At 34.5% G+C, this 21,071-nt stretch overlaps 1 protein-coding gene and 1 non-coding gene across 12 annotated transcripts in view; one reads left to right on the top strand and one right to left on the bottom strand.

Annotated features, from left to right (window-relative positions):
• The window catches only part of RAPGEF6 (Rap guanine nucleotide exchange factor 6), a 235,557-nt gene that overhangs the window by 52,048 nt on the left and 162,438 nt on the right, over positions 1-21,071 (top strand). For 9 of the 11 annotated variants that reach the window (XM_059917006.1, XM_059917011.1, XM_059917004.1 and 6 more), the window contains one exon: positions 7,445-7,514. The exons of the other annotated variants lie outside the window; for them this stretch is intronic. In XM_059917006.1, coding sequence (XP_059772989.1) covers positions 7,445-7,514 — 70 coding nt within the window. The remainder of the gene's footprint in view (positions 1-7,444; positions 7,515-21,071) is intronic. 11 annotated transcript variants of the gene reach the window in all.
• On the bottom strand, positions 16,073-16,145 carry TRNAR-CCG (transfer RNA arginine (anticodon CCG)). The gene has a single exon. It is a non-coding gene; the product is annotated as a tRNA-Arg (tRNA).

Here is a 21,071-nt window from a genome sequence, read left to right as displayed (position 1 = left end):
ACATGTGGGATCTTCCCAGACCAGGGCTCAAACCCATGTCCCCTGCACTGGCAGGCAGATCCTCAACCACTGCGCCACCAGGGAAGCCCAAGAAAACATTTTTAATCTTATAGTACAGTACCTTGAAAAGTACAACAGTACAGTACCAGCTACATCACTGCTGCTTTTACGCCTACTTCCGGACATCCTGGGCTTGAAATAAAGATACTGTACTACTGTACTTTATACAGTACTATACAGTAAAGTACACAAAAGCACAACCACTTGTAGAGGATGCACGCACATGACAGTGTATGCCAGGCATGTAAACTAACTTATGTGATTGGACATGCAAACCCATGTTCCCATCTTTGAAATTTCACAACTTGAAGGTTTGTACGTAGAGGACTTACTGTACAATGAAAAATGTAAAATATTACTAAGTGAAATTAAAGAAGATATAAATATATGTAGAAACAATTCATGTTCATACACTAGAAGATGAAATATTGTTAAGTGCAAGTCTCCCCAAATTAATCTGTAGATTCAAAATATTACTGAACTTCCAGTTTCCACTAGGCCACGTAAGAATCTTGGAAATTGCCACTCCGTCCTAATAACAAGTAAAAAGTTGAACTGAAAAATCAGTAACCTTTCTTAGATTCATAAGGGAAGTGAGGTAACAAGGGCAAACTGCTGTCCCCAAATTAAAATGACAGACAAATACAGAAAATCAAAATTTAAAGCAGCAGTCTCTGAGGGAGCTAGTGCCAGGGTAGGGAAAATTGAACTGTAATTGATGAACTGCTGGAAGCTCAGTATAGACTACTCAGAGTTAAAAAATCCAGGAAGACACAGTCATTGAAGGGATTTCCACACTTTGAGTTTTACCTCACGGATCTCTACCAGGTTCTCATGGTGAATAACAGAGAAAAAGCCCATGTGCTCCTGGCAGGGGGAAGGAAAAAGGAACCATTTTGAAATATGCCACAGCATTCTTCTTAAGAATGTCTGCTGTTAGGAGAAACTATTCCATCAGAGCCTAACAGACCTGCAGAAAGGGAAATACCCAACTCATGTTGGCTCTAGCTTTTCGTATGGAGAAAGGGAAGTAACTCAGCGCTAGCCCACTCTAGCAATCCTGTCCCCCCTAAAAGAAGGAAAAAAACTGAGAAACGTGTGAAGTTCACAATCCACAGGCAAAGGCTCACTAAAAGAATGAGACGTAATCATAGAACTGTAAAATGCTTACCCTTCCCTCACACTTTACTGGCATATGGCTAAAGGCCTAATTACAGCAGTTCTTTTTATCCAGTACATCATGTCTGACTAGCAAGAAAAAATTACAAGGGCTTCTGAAGGGCAAAAAACACAGTTGGAAGAGACAGAGCAAACATAAGAACCAGATTGAGATATGGTAGAAATGAATAAAAAGAATTGCACACTGTAACCAAGTGGGATTTAACTCAGGTATACAAGGCTGGTTCAACAATCAAAAATCAGTTAATCCATCACATCAACGGACTAAAGAAAAATCACATAATCATATCAACAGTTATGGCTGAGATTTGAAAACTCTACTCTCAGTAAGTGATAGAATTGCTAGACTGAAAAATTAATAAAGATAAAACTTAAATATTATCAACCACTTTGATCTTATAAGTAATTTTTTTTAGACTTAAGAGATCATTCTCCAATATAGAGCATATTCTAGGCCATAAAACAAGTCTCAGTAAATTAAAAAGGATTGAAATCATACAGAGTTTGTCCTCTGAGTATGTTGGAGTTGAATTATAAATATCAGAGCAGAATGTGGGAATTGAAACAGTGCCTTTGTAAATGACCCATAGGTCGGGGAAGAGTTGACAACAGAAATTAGAAAATATTTCGAAATGAATGAAGATGAACATGCATCGTAATTGATGGAATTCAACTGAAGGACCTTAGAGGGAAATTTATAGCACTTTTATGAGAAATGTATGGTCTCAATTCAATCATCTTAAGTTTCCAGCTTAACAATAAGAATAACCAAGTAAACTCAAAGTGAACAGAAGTAAAGTTTGAGTGGAGATCAGTGAAATAAAAAACAGAAAAACAGTAGAGGGAAATCAATGAAATGAAAAGCTAGTTCTTTGAAAAGATCAACAAAATTGTTAAAACCTTGAGTTAGACTGATCTTCTAAAAAAGAAGACACAGATTATTAAAATCAGGCATTGAAAGGGGATATTACCATCCTACAGAAATTAAAAGTATTGTTAGGGGATTTTATGAGCCAGTGTATACCAACAAATTGGGCAAATCTTAAAAAGATTACTGTAAATGCACTCAAAAAGAATTAGAAACTTTGAATATACTTATAAAAAGTAAATAAATTAATAAATTAGTAATTATATATATTCCCACAAAGAAATGCCTAGGTCCAGATGGCTTTACTGCTTGTGTTTTTCAAATATTTAATGAAGAAATAGGGGAAGAAGGAACATTTTCAATCTCTTTTATGAGTACAGTATTGTCCTGATGATGTAGTATCATAAGAAAACTGCAAATTGTTATTTCTCCTGAATATACATGCAGAAATCATTAACAAAATAACAGCAAATCAAATCCAGGAATATATTAAAAGTATTAGACATTGTGACCAACTTGGGTTTATCCTAGGAGTGCAAGGAATTTTAACATCCATAAAACAATTAATGCAGTATTCTCCATTAGTAAAGAAAATAGACAAAAACTACATGATCTTTTCAGTAAACAGAAAAAAAGATTGATAAAACCCAAAACCCATTCATCATAAAATTTTGAAAATATTAGATATGTGGAAGGAAGCTTCCTAACCCTTGTCTAGGACATGTACAAAAAGTCTGTTGCGATGAAAATTTTATAATTTCCATTGTTTCATTTATATTCTCTGATCCATATCTAATTTTTGTTTATGGTGTTAAGATCTTCCTTTTTTTCTGTATTGATATCTGATTGTTTTATCACCATTTATAGAAAATAATATCTTTTCCCCCATTGAATTCCCTTGGCACTTTTGTCAAAAAATCAGTTGAACTTGTATGTATGGGTCTAATTTTGTTTTCTCTCCTGTTTTATTGATCTATAAGTTAATCTGATGCCATACTATCTTGAGTATTCTAGCTTTATAAAAGTATATCTTGAAATATAAAATATTCCACCTTTGTTCTTGTTTTCCAGAATTGGTTTAGCTATTTTAGGTCTTTTACATTTTTATGTAAATAGAATCATCGTGTCAGTTTCTCTAAGGCAACTTGTTGATTATATTGAATTTGTGGAACATTTCAGTCCATAAACAGGATATATCTTATTTTATTTGGGACATCTTTAATTTTCTTGGCAATGTTTTATAATGTTTTAGTTGGCAGTTTTGTACAGGTCTTGTGCATGTTTTGGTAAATTTATCTCAAGTTTTCTGTGTTTTTATTCTGTCTTTAATGGAATTAAAAGATATTTCAGATTGTTCATTGCTAACATACAGTAAAAGGGTTGACTTTTGGATATTAAGCTTGTATCCTTCAATCTTGGTAAATTCACTTATTTCTTTTCTTTTACTACTTTATTTTGTTTTATTTTGGCCACGCCATGCTGCTTGCAGGATCTTAGTTCCCTGACCAGGGATCAACGCAGGCCACAGCAGTGAAAGCACCAAGTCCTAACCACTGGACTGCCAGGGAATTCCCTAAAAGCAGAATGTATAGAATTTACTTAATATACAATCATGTCATCTCCATTGCAGCTTTTCTCATGCCTTTCTTGTGTAAATTATTATACCAGGAACTCAAATAGTTGATGAGGGATTGTGTTTCTTTCTTTTTTTTAAAAAAAAAAATTATTTATTTATTTGGCTGCTTCGGGTCTTAGTTGTGGCACACGGGTTTCTCCAGTTGAGGTGCAGGGGCTCAGTAGTTGTGGTGCGCAAGGGAGTGTTTCTTTATATCAGTACTCTAGCTGATAAATTCAGTAGGAATATGGTATTTGTTTTTCTCTTTCTGACTTCACTCTGTATGACAGGCTCTAGGTCCATCCATCTCGCTGCAAATAACCCAATTTCATTTCTTTTTATGGCTGAGTAATATTCCATTGTATATACGTGCCACATCATCTTTATCCATTCATCTGTTGATGGACACTTAGGTTGCTTCCATGTCCTGGCTATTGTAAAAAGTGCTGCAGTGAACATTGTGGTACATGACTCTTTGAATTACGGTTTTCTCCAGGTATATACCCAGTAGTGGGATTGCTGGGTCATATGGTAGTTCTTTTTTTAGTTTTTTAAGGAACCTCCATACTGTATGCTAATACATATATATGGAATTAAAAAAAAAATGGTTCTGAAGAACCTAGGGGCAGGACAGGAATAAAGATACAGACGTAGAGAATGGACTTGAGGACATGGGGAGGGGGAAGGGTAAGCTGGGACGAAGTGAGAGAGTGGCATGGACATATATACACTACCAAATGTATAATAGATAGCTAGTGGGAAGCAGCTGCATAGCACAGGGAGAGCAGCTTGGTGCTTTGGCCACTTAGAGAGGTGGGTTAGGGAGTGTGGGAGGGAGACGCAAGAGGGAGGAGATATGGGGATATATGTATATGTATAGCTGATTCACTTTGTTGTACAGCAGAAACTAACATACCATTGTAAAGCAATTATACTCCAATAAAGACGTTAAGAAAAAATCCAGTAGGAATGATTAGAATTATAAAATTATAATTTTAGAATTATAAAATGCCTTTTTCAATAGCCCCTAATAACACTTTAGGTCTAGTCACTGATCAAAAATGGATGCTAAAACTAATAGATGGAAAATTGAGAGGAAACTTTTTAATGGGCCTATCAAGTTGACACTGTCTGAAACCACTCACAATTTTTTTTTTTTAATTTATTTTTGATTGCGTTGGGTTTTCCTTGCTGTGCGCGGGCTTTCTCTAGTTGTGGCCAGTGGGGGCTACTCTTCGTTGTGGTGCGCGGGCTTCTCATTGCAGTGGCTTCTCTTGTTATGGAGCATGAGCTCTAGGCGCCCGGGCTTCAGTAGTTGTGGCACGCGGGCTCAGTAGTTGTGGCTCGCGGGCTCTAGAGTGCAGGCTCAGTAGTTGTAGTGCACAGGCCTAGTTGCTCCACAGCATGTGGGATTTTCCTGGACCAGGGCTCGAACCTGTGTCCCCTGCATTGGCAGGTGGATTCTTAACCACTGAGCCATCAGGGAAGCCCAACGATTTTTAACACTACTAAAAAATGGGACAACCAGACATTGTGTCTACATATGTGATGTGGTAGAACATTCCATTAGGTCTTTTTTTTTTTTTTTTTAAGCTTCTGTTTCTCTGTTGTATTCATGTTTATCTCTAGTTTCTTAAACATTTGGAGCATACTTAGAAATAGCTGTTTCAGTGTTCTTGTCTGTTGATTCCCTCACTGCTGACAGCTCTGGTTCTGTTTTTATTGATTGGTTTTTCTTTGGCTGTGGATCATATATTCCTATTTGCATGCCTGTTTTTTGTTTTGCTTTACTGGATGTCGGACTTTGCAACTTTTATGTTGCTGGGTTCCAGCTTTTGTTGTATTTCTTTAGTGTAGTATTAGGCTTTCTTCTGACATGTAGTTTAGCTAATAGGAATCCATTTTGAGTCTTAATATTTGTTTGAATGAGTCCAGCACTTCCTTAATGTAGGACTAATTTATCACATTACAAAGGAAATGGATTTCTGAGTATTCCACCCAATGCTCCATGTGTTATGTGGTCTTTCCACTGTGGCTAGTATTTGTATTTTTCTCACATTTTCATATTATTCACCCAAAGATTCAATGGAACCTTTCTGAAGATCACCAGAGCACATATGTGTACTCATGCATGCACTCTCATGCACATTCTTGTTCTTTCTGTCTCTCTTCCTCTCTCTCTCTCTGCTGCTCCCTCCTTTCCTTTATCCTGCCCTATAAATGTTAAAGATCTTTCCTCCATCACCCACACCCCAAAACTGTCTCTGTCTCTTCAATTCAGTGAGATTGGCAGGCTCTGTTAGGTTTCTCCCTTCTTGCATTGTGGCCTAGAGATAGCCTGTACTTATTAGTAAAATTGGGATATTGTAGGGGTCATCTTAGTTTTTTAATTCCCTCTCTAAGGAATCACATCCGTGTCCTGCCTGCTTTCCAAAGTCTTGAAACTGTTGTTTAATATGTTTTGTCTGATTTTCCAGTTTTTTCACGTAGGCAAGTAAATCCAGTCCCTGTTATTCCATCTTGAATGAAAGCAAACTTTTGCAAATTTCCTTTTCATTGTTTTATGTATTAGATGAGGTAGGAATATTTGGGGGAAAATACAAAAATAATACAGGCTACTGCTTAAGAAAAAACAGCAGTGACTTTTTTGTTATGTTCAAAAGTAAGTTCATTTGGATTTTGATTAGGATTTGGCTATAAGCTAGTATTTGTATGTAACCTTACACTTTGTGGAGAATTGACATTTTTATAATATTGAGTTTCTTTGTAAGTGTGTGTTATATCACTTCTTTTATTAAGCCCTATTTTCAGTCCATCAATAAAATTGTGTGGTTGTTTTTTATAAATGACTTCTGTATTTCTTTATTAAGTTTATTCTTTATAGTTTTGCTTGTGTTATTGGAATTTTAAAATTATTTTTGTAATAATATTAATATATTTTATAATTAGCCATGGTACTTAATTTCCATTTTGTAATATTTTAGAGTGCTTTTATAATTTCTTTTATGTACACTCTGCATATTAAGTATGTTAACCTTTTGTGTCTCTAGTATTTTTTTCATATCCCACCTTTTAAAAAATTCAGTTTGTCTTTTAAAATGAAAACATCAATTTTTTCCTTTATGAGTGCTTTCTTTTTTGATTTGCTTAGAAATCTTTCTCTCAGACAAATAACATAAAAATACTCAAATTTTCTTTTAGTACTACTGCAGTTTTAATTTTTTCCAAAGAGCTAGCCAGTGGCTCCAACACTGTTTTTAAAAAATAAACCACTTCTATATCTCACTACATTTTTTAGTATATTCAAGTGTAAATATTTTTAAAGTTTTTTTTATATCTGTTATCTAATATCACTCTCAAAAATTTACTTTTTAAAAATATTCCATAATTGTGGCTTCACTCTTTAGTAGGTGTGGTTTTACCTGAATTCAACACATATTAATAGATTTTCAAAATTTGAGATTAGGCAGATATCTTTTATAATCAGTCTTAGAGACTAGTTAAAGGCAGAATTTTTAAAATATCACACAACTGTGTATTGAGACCACATATCTCGGCAAGTAAAAGGAAGTTTTTGTTTTGTTTTTTTAAAAAACCTTATTAGTATACCTGATAGGATCAGAATTTCTTGATTAACATGTAGGTTTTTTGGTTCAGTTTTTCTATATTGATGCATTTTATTTATAACCTTTGCTAAAGAAATTATTTTTCTGTTTTTATAGTTTTGGTAAGCAGTTTGGAGGAAAAAGAGGATGTGATTGTCTTGTATTAGAGCCTTCAGAAATGATTGTGGTAAGAATTTTAAAGAATGCTGGAATTGTTTTTTGATATGCTTCATTTTCAACTTTAAATGTAGTAGGCTTTTAAACACTCAAGGAGGTTCCATTACTGTGACTTTTAAAATATTTTACTAAGTAGCATCAAACTATATACCAAGTTTGATACATTTTCATCTACTTTAAAGTTTTTTCTGATCTTTGAAAGGGATGCAATTATATATAAAATGTTGCAAATTTGGTAATTTCTTTTACTACTTCTATCAGAAAATCTAAATAAGAGCTCTGAAAGGGGACCCTGATTTTCCTATTCAATTTAGTTAATAATCTTTGAGCATCCATGTTCTGTACCCTGGACTTGAGGGAAAGAGGTAGAAAAAAAGAGATACAATTATATCCAAGTAAGAAATGGTTTAGATTTTAATAGTTTCACTTTAAGAGTGTATTTAAGGAATAATTCTTTACTTTTTCCTGAGAAAACTAGGTAGTTGATGTAACTATAGAAAATAAGACTTTTTTTCCTTACCATTTGAAGAATCCAGAACACAGCGCCCTTTTGCCTTGTTCTGAGATGACCTTACTAGAAAATAGTTAATACTGAATGGACTCTTTGTCCTACTAGCATCTCATGTAAGTGATCATGTCATCTGATTTGATTTAAACTTGAGAAACGAGGTTGAATTCTTAATGAAGTCTTTTAATATCAGGGCTCAAAACTAAACCACTTTTCCATTTCATGGTGTTACAGTCAGATTGACATCTTCAGGTAGATTCTGTTTTCTCTTCCCCAAACTGGGTCATCTACGTTATCGTGAGCTTAGTGTCCTAAATTTCATATAAACCACTGGATTTTAAGCTCCTAAAAGGCAAAGATTATTTCTTATTCTGTTTGTGTCTTCTATAGTATTGCAGAGTGCTATCTGCATAGTAAATATTCAGTTAATGTTATTTGTTTTCAAGTTTGTTCAAGGCTTAGACTATGTATTGTTTTACATTTATTTTCTTTAAGTGTTGGTATACATGGCGTATCTGTTAAGGTCTCAGAACCCTTTCCTCTAAATAAATGCATTGAGGGACATGGCAAGAAAACTGACTCAGGCAGTACTGTTTTCTCAGTTATTTGTCAGTTGATGTATTTTATATTTCTCATACTTTATGGGAAAAAAATAGTGCTTTTGCCATAGTGTTCTCATATACAGTTGACCCTTAAACAACATGAATTTGAACTGCTGAGTACACTTACATTCAGATATTTTTCAGTACTAAATACTACAGTACTACACAGTCTGTGGTTGGTTGAATCTATGAATACAGAGGGCGGACTCTAAATTATGCGTGGATTAAGCTCCATCCGCCTTGTACATTGTTTTTTTGTCTTGTTTCATTGTGGTAAAATACACTTAACATGAAATTTACCATTTTAGCCATTTTTAAATGTACAGTTTAAGATATTAAGTTAATTACTAAATTTATTAACAATTAAATTAATTTTCCTTTTAGATTAAAGGGAGGAGTTGTACTTTTCTTGCCCCAAACCGGGAGTTAGCCTTTTCTGTCTCTAAAGCAGTATTTAGGAACCAAGATCTGGCAGCCAGCTGTTTTCATTGCTCCAGGTGCTTCATTGCTTGTAGGGCCTTTCACTGAACAGAGCTAGAAAATATACGTGTGAGTGTATGTATACACATACATACACACTTATATATGCACCTCTGTATTTATTTCTTTATATCTGTGTACCTGTGTTTAAAATCTAGAGTTTATTCTGTTTTTCTCATTTTGCTTATTTGTACCTCCTTTTACTAACAGTGAGAAACTTGGTTTCCATCATCATCAAAACATTTACTTACACCTAAGACAGTTTTAAAATTGCTTGCTCATAACAATGTAGAAAGCACTACTAGCTAGAGTATTAACATACACATATACACATATTTTAAGTGTACAATTTATTGATATTACAAATGTATGCCACTTATAACCTACCTCTATCAAAATATGAAATATTTCCATCACCTACCTTATAAAGTAAGGAAATATTCAGAGAATTATAGGGACCTGGCAAAAGGACAGAGGAACCAGATTGAAGGGACTCCCATTGGCCAAATCTGGGACAGTTTGAGAATCCAAATAAAAATGTATAGTGATTGATGGTACCCTACCGTATAGTAAAGAATTTGTTAATTTCTAATGATATGAATGAATGAAAAGGAAGAGTTCTTCCTGATAGTTAAATGCCAACTAATAAGTCTAGAAGGAATGATTAAGTTAGAAAATCGTTGATGAATGCCAAAACTTGTGACTAATGTTTGTTGAGAAACAGGATACTTACGTAGTCTCATTGTATCTCCCCACACATCATTTATGAAAGGAAAAATTACCAAATTTCTGATGGGGAAACGCGGAGGAAACCACTATAACAAAAATTATTGCTACCACCATCAATATAGGCATAAAGTGATACACTACTCCTGATATGATGCACTGAGGAGGGCAGAACATCACCTCTGAGATATATTCCTGCCAGAAATGCCTGCCTGGAGCTAATCAGTAGTAAATAGCAGACAAACCAAATGGAAGACATTCTAAAATTTGAGGTCCTATACTCTTTAAATATCCCAGTGTCAAGAAACATCACAGAAAGACTGAGGAACTGTTTCATATTAAAGGAGAAAAAAAAGAGATATAACTAAATACAGTGCTTTTTATCATGCATTAAATCTTGGAGGCAGGAGAGGGGAGTAACTATAAATGATAATGTTGGCACAGTTGGTGAAATTTGAACATGGACTGTGGTTTAGATAATATTGAATTTACTGATTTTGATTATTGTACTGGGGTTATGTAAGACAAAATTCTTGTTCTTAGGAAATACATGTTGACATATTTTAGGGTCAAGAATCACTCTCTCTTCAATTTATACCCAAATGTTTTGGGAAAAAAAAGTATGTGTATATATAAAATTTTTTAAATCACCCCAAATAATCACATCAAGTGTATATATTTATGATTGGTAATTTTTAAATTCCAAAACAGTATTTTATTGATGATCAGCATAGTTAAAAATGCTTTATGAGTTATAGGAGAAAATAATCTAAAATAATTTTAAGATTTTTGTTCCTGAAGTTTCTGAGGATTTTGTTTTTATTCCACCATATTGATGAATCTTGATTTTTTTTTTTTCAGTTTTTCACTATTATTACATCCTTTGAAATACAAAATTGTACTGAACATTTTGTAATAGCATAAATCTTTGATACCTAAGTGTATTTTTTAGGTGAAATTATTTAGAACTCATAAAAATGCTTGGTCCAAGTATACATATGTTTGTAAGTAATGTTTACTATTTTGATAAGTTCTGTCAAATACTTTTATTACGTATGTCTACAAATTTGAGTAACCACTGGTGATTGGGAACGCCTGTTTCTAAACACCTTGCTCATCACCTGATAGATTAGTCATCTTAATCTGACACATTATAATGAAATCTCGTTTTAAATTACCTGTGCATGTTCTCATATGCTTTATGGAGGGTTTATTTTTCTTATTATTATCCGTGTCTCTTGCCCACTTTTCTACTTGGATTATTCCTTATTTGTTCATGAGAGCTTTTTACTACTAGGTAAATGACCCCTTTTGTTATAAGAAGCTGTTTATCATTTTTTAACTTTAGTCTGAAGTAAATTTTATGTCAGTTATAATTTTTTTTAATCTGTTGAGTTTTTTTCCTCTTACAACTTTTTGAAGTCATGCTTATTAGAAAAACCTTCCCATGACAAGATTATTGAACTTTTAAAATCTGTATTGCTTTATAGAATTTTATTAGTTCATTGTTTTAATTAAACTTTTAAATCTTTCTTCTTCTGGGTAGCTGAAGACAGTGGTAACCACTTAACTACCTGTCTCCCAATATTTCCTCTAAAAACAGTGTAGAACTACAAGAAGGGTATAAGAAATCTATACACAAACCATGCTCACAGCATAACTTGAAGACAGAGGATGCTCAAACTTGAAAATAATTGTAAATAAAAAGAGAGAAATCACCATTTCCCAGCATGTTATATCTCACACTCCATCTCTACTCCCAGCCCTTATCAAGGGTTTGTGATGAGCAAAGGCCAACCAAGCAGATCTGTAGAAAACACAGAAAATGGAAGCTAGCAAATGGACCTAGGGTTGACCTGTACTGTTGGGAAGACTAATTCCACGCTAAGTTTAAAATTAAATATGTGTGTGTGTATGTATGCATATGATAGATCAGAACAGAGACTACAGTGAAGTTTTTTAATATTATGAATAATTTTCAGAGTAGTCATCTAAATGCGTAGCTTCAGGGTTAAGACAAAAGGTAAAAAGGAAACAAGCTCTCTTTGGCATTTAAGTGGTGAAGAAGCAGCACATGGGTAAGTTTTAGGTGCCTACAAGCCAAAGTGAACACAAAATCAAAGTCTTAACAACCTCTCCTTCCACTGGCAAAACAAAAAGAAAAAAATACCTTAAAACATCTGGACTTCAAAGTATTTGGCAAAAGAGGTGCTGTTAAACTAGGAATTTTGTAAGCCATCCGAATACCACAAAAAGGTAAAAAGGGGAACTTGATAAATCCATATGTAGGTATTATAAAAATAAAAGAAAATGAAAATTATTACATGTCAACTGAGAAAAAAATTCCTCCCCACCCCAGAAAAACCATCATGCAGATGAAGAGTGTGGCCACACTCCAGAGTTAAATATATTCAGTCAACCAATTGAGGACTTTGAAAAACAAAAACAAAAAATATGTAGAATCAGTAATTTAAAAACCAGGAAAAGAAAATCCGTCCCCCCCCCCCAAAAAGGAGTAAAAAGAATATGAAGTTAGTAAAGGAATGGAAAACAAAGAAAAAAATATTTTAGTAATAAATAAATTATAAGGTCCCCCGGGGGGAATAGAGTCAAATGAAAATTTAATAAGGTGCATTGAAGAAAAGCAGGTAAAGAACCAAGTGAATGAAAATGACACAAGAATGAAGTAAAAGTGTCAGAATTACTGTGTTATATACTTGAAAGTCGCTAAGAGAACAGATCTTAAACCATCTTACTGCAAAAATGGTAACTGTGACGTGATGGAGATGTTAGCTAAAGTTGTGGTGGTAATCATCTTGTAACATGTAAATGTATCAACACTGTTGTACACCTTAAGCTTATACATTGTTCTGTGCAGTCTTAAAGCTGGAAAAAGTGTCAGAGAAAATAGTGGAAATTAAAGCCAGGCAATGGAGGGATAACATTCATAATTTTAGAGTCCCAAGAAAGAAAAATCAGTGAAAAAGAACTAATATTTAAAGCTATATTCAAAGAAAATTCTCCAGAAATTGAAAAAGATTCACATGTATACATTGAAAGGGTCCACTGGATCCTGGGGAAAGATAAAAAATCCTTATGCTTCCAAGCAAAAACATTACATAACTTCTAAAGGCAAAAGAACTGCACTGGTTCAGACATTTTAAATTTCACTGAGGCAGCCAAAGCAAGGCAACAGTGGAGCAGCATTTAAAAAAAAACTCCAAGAGAAAGTATGAACCAAAGTTTTTATATTCAGCCACATTCTTTTAGATATCAAGGTTGAGGAAAAACAGCTTTCAGTATGTAAGTTTTTAGGGAATTAGGTACTCTTGAGCTGTTTTTTAAGGAATCTACTGGAGGATATTTTATCCAGTTGAGAGATAACTGGGAATACCTCAGCAAAAGAAGTGAAGACGAGCATTTAAAATACATGGATGTACTGCTAAGACTAAAACAAAGGTAGGGATGTGAGGGGAAGACTACTGGACATACGTTATATGTTGTGACAAAGTAGAAATAATACAAATAAAAAAGGAAAAGCGAGAGTGAAATAGGAAAAAATAATCTTACTGATCATTGTCTGTTGCATAAACAAAAGGGAAGAGAGTTAAAATACCAATAAAAACTGCTAAATTAGATAATATCCAGTCTAACATTTGATTTTACTATATTTAAAAGCTAACAGTTTACTAGTTATTTTATGGATGTTGGCAGAAGACACGAGACCAAAACATGTCTTGGGTCAGAGACAGAGAATTTCATTACTCATGGTATAGTGAACAGCATTATAATTAACATATTTCTGTAGGTTCCCCTTGTTCCCTAGGTCTTGTGTAGGTTATGCTGGATGGCCCAGGTGGATGCCTCGCATATAGTAGGTTTGCACTGCAGCTAAGAAACACTGAGCTTGGTGAATAAATATGGTGCTTTTATAGTAAGCAGGCTTTTTCTTTTTCCAGTAGGAAATGTTACTTCATCCTTCAAGATTGCTTGCTACAAACACAGCTCTGAGAAATGGCCCACATAATGAGTGGTTAGGATTTTCATTCTTGGCAAACCCAGCAAAATGTGTAGAAACACAAGAGGCCCAACGAAGATTCTTTGCCAACACATAGTAAAAGGGTAATGATAAGACAGTTGGGCAGTAACAGGTATTGGCAAGGGTGTATAGAAATCAGTCTTCATACATTGCTGGTAGAAATGTAAAATGGTGAAACCACTTTGGAGAATAGTTTGACAACTCCTCAAACAGTTAAAAATAGAATTAACCATTGACCTATCAAGTATATACCCAAGAGAATTGAAAACATTCGTTCACATAAAATCTTGAACACTAATGTTTATAGCATTATTTATAATAGCTAAAAAAGTGGAAAAAACCAAATATTCATCACCTTGATAAGTGAATAGACAAAATGTTATATGTGCACATGATGCAATATTATTCTGTTGTAAAAAGGAATCAAATATCGATACATGCTACAACATGGATGAACCTTGGAAACATTATTCTAAGTAAAAGAAGCCAGACAGCAAAAGCCATATATTGTATGATTCTGTTCATATGAAATATTCAGAACAGATAAATCCATAGAGAGAAAAAGTAGATGCTAATGGGTGGGTATGAGGTTCCTTTTTGGGATGTTGAAAATGTTGTGGAATAGATAATGGTAATGACTGTATAACTTCATGACTATATCAAAAATCACTGAATTGTATACTTTAAAAGGGTGAATTTTATGGTATGTGAATTATATCTCAATTTTTAAAAATTGTATGAGAAAAAGGAAAAGAATACAAGGACAAAGGGCATTTCAACGGTTTAAGTACAGAAGTAATCACTAAGACAAAAATACAGGTCTTCCTAAGTACCAAAAAAAATTTTTTTATTAAAAAACAAAGAATACACGTTTCTTAGAGAAATAAGTATGGTAAAATACACATAATTATAAAATGTTATCACAGAATTGAGACTGAAAATATTAGTCATACCAGTAAATGTGAATGTGCTTCATCCACCTCTTATTAGGAAAAGATTCTCAATTTGGCTCACAAAACGAGACCCAACAACTATATACTGTTTATAAGAGACACTTCTGTGATTCCTGAATCAAATGATTCAGTGGACAATGGTATACTAAACAATAAAATAAAAAAGGGGCAGATACAGTAATCTTAATACCAAAGTAGAATTCAATCCCAAAAGCATTAACTGTGACATAGAAGGGGGCATATTTTTTGATGCTAAAACTCACAATTTACAACAAAGATACAACACATGAATTTCTGTGCAGCACATTACATAGAAACCCTCTCTATAAAGCAGAAATTACAGGAGATTCAATGAGACAGAAATATGCTACAAAATAGAATATAATTCTCTGTTCTTAGTATAAAATAGATCAGGTAGACAAAAAATGAGATAGAAGACCTAAACAGAATAAACAGTAAGGTGGATTTTATGAATATATGTTGTATTCTACAGCATTATACTACACCATCTCAGGTGTCCAATGCACATTCACAAAAATTGATCATATGTTCACCAAAAAAAAAAACCCAGTAATTTCCATAAAGTAGGTATACTAAAAACACTTTCTGATTATATACAATGAAACTTTACTAATAACAAAAAATATATAGGCTACACCTTAAAATTTTTAAACCTATCAAACAACTTTCTGTCAAAGGGTAAGTAAATACATACTGAAATTACAGAATTTGCAAAGTAACAATAGTGAAAATATACTACATATCAGAATCTATGGAATACATCTAAAAGTGGTCAGAAACTAAAGAGAATAAAAAGCAGACAACACGAACAAACTCGCAGGAGATCCCAAATATCAGAGATAACATATACACATTTTAGTAGAATATTGGAAACTATAAAATGAAAGAATTAATCCCAAATTCTACAACTAGAAACATCTATAACTGAAAGTAAAATCTCAGATAGATTAGACAGAAGGTAAAACTTAGCTGAATAGAGACTTAGGGAATTGAATGATAAGCGGGAAGAAAATAGAGTGGCCCCTTTGAACAACACTGGTTTGAACTCGGCAGGTCTTCTTACACACAAGTTTTTTTTGTTTGTTTTGTTTTTTTAATATTTATTTACTTATTTGGCTGCACCAGGTCCCAGTTGTGGCATGTGGGACCTTTAGTTGCAGCATGTGGGACCTTTAGTTGCAGTATGTGGGATCTTTAGTTGCAGCATGCGAACTCTTAGTTGTGGCATGTGGAATCTAGTTCCCTGACCAGGAATTGAACCCGGGCCCTCTGCATTCGGAGCACAGAGTCTTAGCCACTGAACCACCAGGGAAGTCCCACATTCGGGTTTTTTAAAAATACGTACTACAGTACTATACAATCCACAGTTGGTTGAATCTGCAGATGTGGAACTGTGGATACAGAGGGCCAACTGTGAAGTTATACACAGATTTTAAACTGCATGGAGGGTCAAGCACCCCTAACCCCCACATTGTTGAAGGCTCAACTGTAGACAGATCCAAGGAAAAATCAAATATGATGGAGGGTAGGAGACAGGCAATAGAGTGAAACGGTCTTTTCTTTTTCAATTTTTTTTTTTTCTGGGCTGATTTCTTTTTTATTGAAGTATAGTTGATTTACAATTATGGCTGTATGGCAAAGTGACTCAGTTATACCTATATACATTCTTTTTCATACTCTTTTTCCATTATGGTTTATCACAGGATATTGAATATAGTTCCCTGCACTGTACAATAGGACCTTGTTGTTTATCCATTCTATATATACCAGTTTACATCTGCTAATCCCAAACACCCAATCCATCCCTCTCCCACCACCTCCCCCTTGGCAACCACCAGTCTATTCTCTACGTCTGCAATTCTGTTTCTGTTTCATAGATAAGTTCATTTCTGTCGTATTGTAGAATCCACATATAAATGATATATAGTAGTATTTGTCTTTCTATTTCTGACTTACTTCACTTAATATGATAATCTCTATTTGCATCCATGTTGCTGCAAATGGCATTATTTTGTTCTTTTTCATGGCCGAGTAGTATTCCATTGTATATACGTACCACATCTTCTTTATCCATTCATCTGTCAGTGGACATTAGGTTGCTTTCCTTTCTTGGCTGTTGTGAATAGTGCTGCTATGAACACAGGGATGTCTGTGTCTTTTTGAATTATAGTTTTGTCTGGATAGATACCCAGGAGTGGGATTGCTGGATCATATGGTAATTCTGTATTTAATTTTCTGAAGAACGTCCATGCTGTTTTCCACAGTGGTTACACCAACTTACATTCCCACCAACAGTGTAGGAGGGCTCCCCTTTCTCCACACCCTCTCCAGCATTTGTTATTTGTAGACTTTTTAATGATGACCATTCTGACTGGTGTGACGTGGTACCTCATTGTAGTTTTGATTTGCATTTCTCTAATAATTAGCAATGTTGAGCATCTTTTCATGTGCCTGTTGGCCATCTGTATGTCTTCTTTGGAGAAATATCTCTTTAGGTCTTCCGCCCATTTCTCTTTTTTAAAAAATTTTTTATTTATTTATTTTTTAACATCTTTATTGGAGTATAATTGCTTTACAATGGTGTGTTAGTTTCTGCTTTATAACAAAGTGAATCAGTTATACACATACATATGTTCCCATATCTCTTCCCTCTTGCATCTCCCTCCCTCCCACCCTCCCTATCCCACCCCTTTAGGTGGTCACAGAGCACAGAGCTGATCTCCCCGTGCTATGCGGTTGCTTCCCACTAGCTATCTATTTTACGTTTGGTAGTGTATATATGTCCATGCCACTCTTTCACTTTGTCACAGCTTCCCCTTCCCCCTCCCCATATCCTCAAGTCCATTCTCAAGTAGGTCTGTGTCTTTATTCCCATCTTGCCACTAGGTTCTTCATGACCTTTTTTTTTTTTTCTTACATTCCATATATATGTGTTAGCATACTGTATTTGTTTTTCTCTTTTTGACTTACTTCACTCTGTATGACAGACTTTGACTCTATCCACCTCACTACAAATAACTCCATTTCATTTCTTTTTATGGCTGAGTAACATTCCGCTGTATATATGTGCCACATCTTCTTTATCCATTCATCCGATGATGGACACTTAGGTTGCTTCCATGTCCTGGCTATTGTAAATAGAGCTGCAATGAACATTGTGGTACATGACTCTTTTTGAATTATGGTTTTCTCAGGGTATATCCCCAGTAGTGGGATTGCTGGGTCGTATGGTAGTTCTATTTTTAGTTTATTAAGGCACCTCCATACTGTTCTTCATAGTGGCTGTATCAATTTACATTCCCACCAACAGTGCAAGAGTGTTCCCTTTTCTCCACACCCTCTGCAGCATTTATTGGTTGTAGATTTTTTGATGGTGGCCATTCTGACTGGTGTGAGATGATATCTCATTGTAGTTTTGATTTGCATTTCTCTAATGATTAATGATGTTGAGCATTCTTTCATGTGTTTGTTGGAAATCTGTATATCTTCTTTGGAGAAATGTCTGTTTAGGTCTTCTGCCCATTTTTGGATTGGGTTGTTTGTTTTTTTGTTATTGAGCTGCATGAGCTGCTTGTAAATTTTGGAGATTAATCCTTTGTCTGTTGCTTCATTTGCAAATATTTTCTCCCATTCTGAGGGTTGTCTTTTGGTCTTGTTTATGGTTTCCTTTGCTGTGCAAAAGCTTTTAAGTTTCATTAGGTCCCATTTGTTTATTTTTGGTTTTATTTCCATTTTTCTAGGAGGTGGGTCAAAAAGGATCTTGCTGTGAGTTATGTCATAGAGTGTTCTGCGTATGTTTTCCTCTAAGAGTTTGATAGTGTCTGTCCTTACATTTAGGTCTTTAATCCATTTTGAGTTTATTTTTGTGTATGGTGTTAGAGAGTGTTCTAATTTCATACTTTTACATGCACCTGTCCAGTTTTCCCAGCACCACTTATTGAAGAGGCTGTCTTTTCTCCACTGTATATGCTTGCCTCCTTTATCAAAGATAAGGTGACCATATGTGTGTGGGTTTATCTCTGGGCTTTCTATCCTGTTCCATTGATCTATGTTTCTGTTTTTGTGCCAGTACCATACTGTCTTGATACTGTAGCTTTGTAGTATAGTCTGAAGTCAGGGAGCCTGATTCCTCCAGCTCCATTTTTTGTTCTCAAGATTGCTTTGGCTATTCGGGGTCTTTTGTGTTTCCATACAAATTGTGAAATTTTTTGTTCTAGTTCTGTGAAAAATGCCAGTGGTAGTTTGATAGGGATTGCATTGAATCTGTAGATTGCTTTGGGTAGTAGAGTCATTTTCACAATGTTGATTCTTCCAATCCAGGAACATGGTATATCTCTCCATCTATTTGTATCATCTTTAATTTCTTTCATCAGTGTCTTATAATTTTCTGCATACAGGTCTTTTGTCTCCTTAGGTAGGTTTATTCCTAGATATTTTATTCTTTTTGTTGCAGTGGTAAATGGGAGTGTTTTCTTAATTTCACTTTCAGATTTTTCATCATTTGTGTATAGGAATGCAAGAGATTTCTGTGCATTAATTTTATATCCTGCTACTTTACCAAATTCATTGATTAGCTCTAGTAGTTTTCTGGTAGCATCTTTAGGATTCTCTATGTATAGTATCATGTCATCTTCAAACAGTGACAGCGTTACTTCTTCTTTTCTGATTTGGATTCCTTTTATTTCTTTTTCTTCTCTGATTGCTGTGGCTAAAACTTCCAAAACTATGTTGAATAATAGTGGTGAGAGTGGGCAACCTTGTCTTTTTCCTGATCTTAGTGGAAATGGTTTTAGTTTTTCACCATTGAGGACGATGTTGGCTGTGGGTTTGTCATATAAGGCCTTTATTATGTTGAGGAAAGTTCCCTCTATGCCTACTTTCTGCAGGGCTTTTATCATAAATGGGTGTTGAATTTTGTCGAAAGCTTTTTCTGCATCTATTGAGATGATCATATGGTTTTTCTCCTTCAATTTGTTAATATGGTGTATCACGTTGATTGATTTGCGTATATTGAAGAATCCTTGCATTCCTGGAATAAACCCCACTTGATCATGGTGTATGATCCTTTTAATGTGCTGTTGGATTCTGTTTGCTAGTATTTTGTTGAGGATTTTTGCATCTATGTTCATCAGTGATATTGGCCTGTAGTTTTCTTTCTTTGTGACATCTTTGTCTGGTTTGGCTATCAGGGTGATGGTGGCCTCGTAGAATGAGTTTGGGAGTGTTCCTCCCTCTGCAGTATTTTGGAAGAGTTTGAGAAGGATAGGTGTTAGCTCTTCTCTAAATGTTTGATAGAATTCGCCTGTGAAGCCATCTGGTCCTGGGCTTTTGTTTGTTGGAAGATTTTTAATCACAGTTTCAATTTCAGTGCTTGTGATTGGTCTGTTCATATTTTCTATTTCTTCCTGGTTCAGTCTCGGCAGGTTGTGCATTTCTAAGAATTTGTCCATTTCTTCCAGGTTGTCCATTTTATTGGCATAGAGTTGCTTGTAGTAATCTCTCATGATCGTTTGTATTTCTGCAGTGTCAGTTGTTACTTCTCCTTTTTCATTTCTAATTCTATTGATTTGAGTCTTCTCCCTTTTTTTCTTGATGAGTCTGGCTAATGGTATATCAATTTTGTTTATCTTTTCAAAGAACCAGCTTTTAGTTTTATTGATCTTTGCTATTGTTTCCTTCATTTCTTTTTCATTTATTTCTGATCTGATCTTTATGATTTGTTTCCTTCTGCTAACTTTGGGGTTTTTTTGTTCTTCTTTCTCTAATTGCTTTAGGTGCAACCGCCCATTTATCGATGGGGTGTTTTTTTTGTTGTCGAGTTGTATGAGCTGTTTGTATATTTTGGAAATTAATCCCCTGTCAGTCACATCACTTGCATATATTTTCTCCCATTCTGTATGTTGTCTTTTCGTTTTGTTTATGGTTTCCTTTGCTGTGCAAAAGCTTGTAAATTTGATTAGGTCCCAGTTGTTTATTTTCATTTTTATTTCTATTGCCTTGGGAGACTGAGAGTGAAAAGGTCTTATCTCTGTGTAATTGGAGTCACAGAAGGACAGGAGAGAATGACCGTATTATTAGAAGAGGTAAGAGAATTTTCCAGAAGTAAAAAGATGTCAACTCACAGATTTTATAGTTGGCCAAAAAGTTCATTCAGGTTTTTCCGTATGATGTTACAAACTCAAAGCAGAATAAACACAAAGAAACTTAATGCATAAGCACATCATAGTAAAAGTACTGA

Source organism: Balaenoptera ricei, chromosome 3, assembly GCF_028023285.1.
Source record: "Balaenoptera ricei isolate mBalRic1 chromosome 3, mBalRic1.hap2, whole genome shotgun sequence".
Lineage (NCBI taxonomy): Eukaryota > Metazoa > Chordata > Mammalia > Artiodactyla > Balaenopteridae > Balaenoptera > Balaenoptera ricei.
Note: the sequence above shows the minus strand (reverse complement) of the source record. Positions and strands in the feature narration are given on the sequence as shown.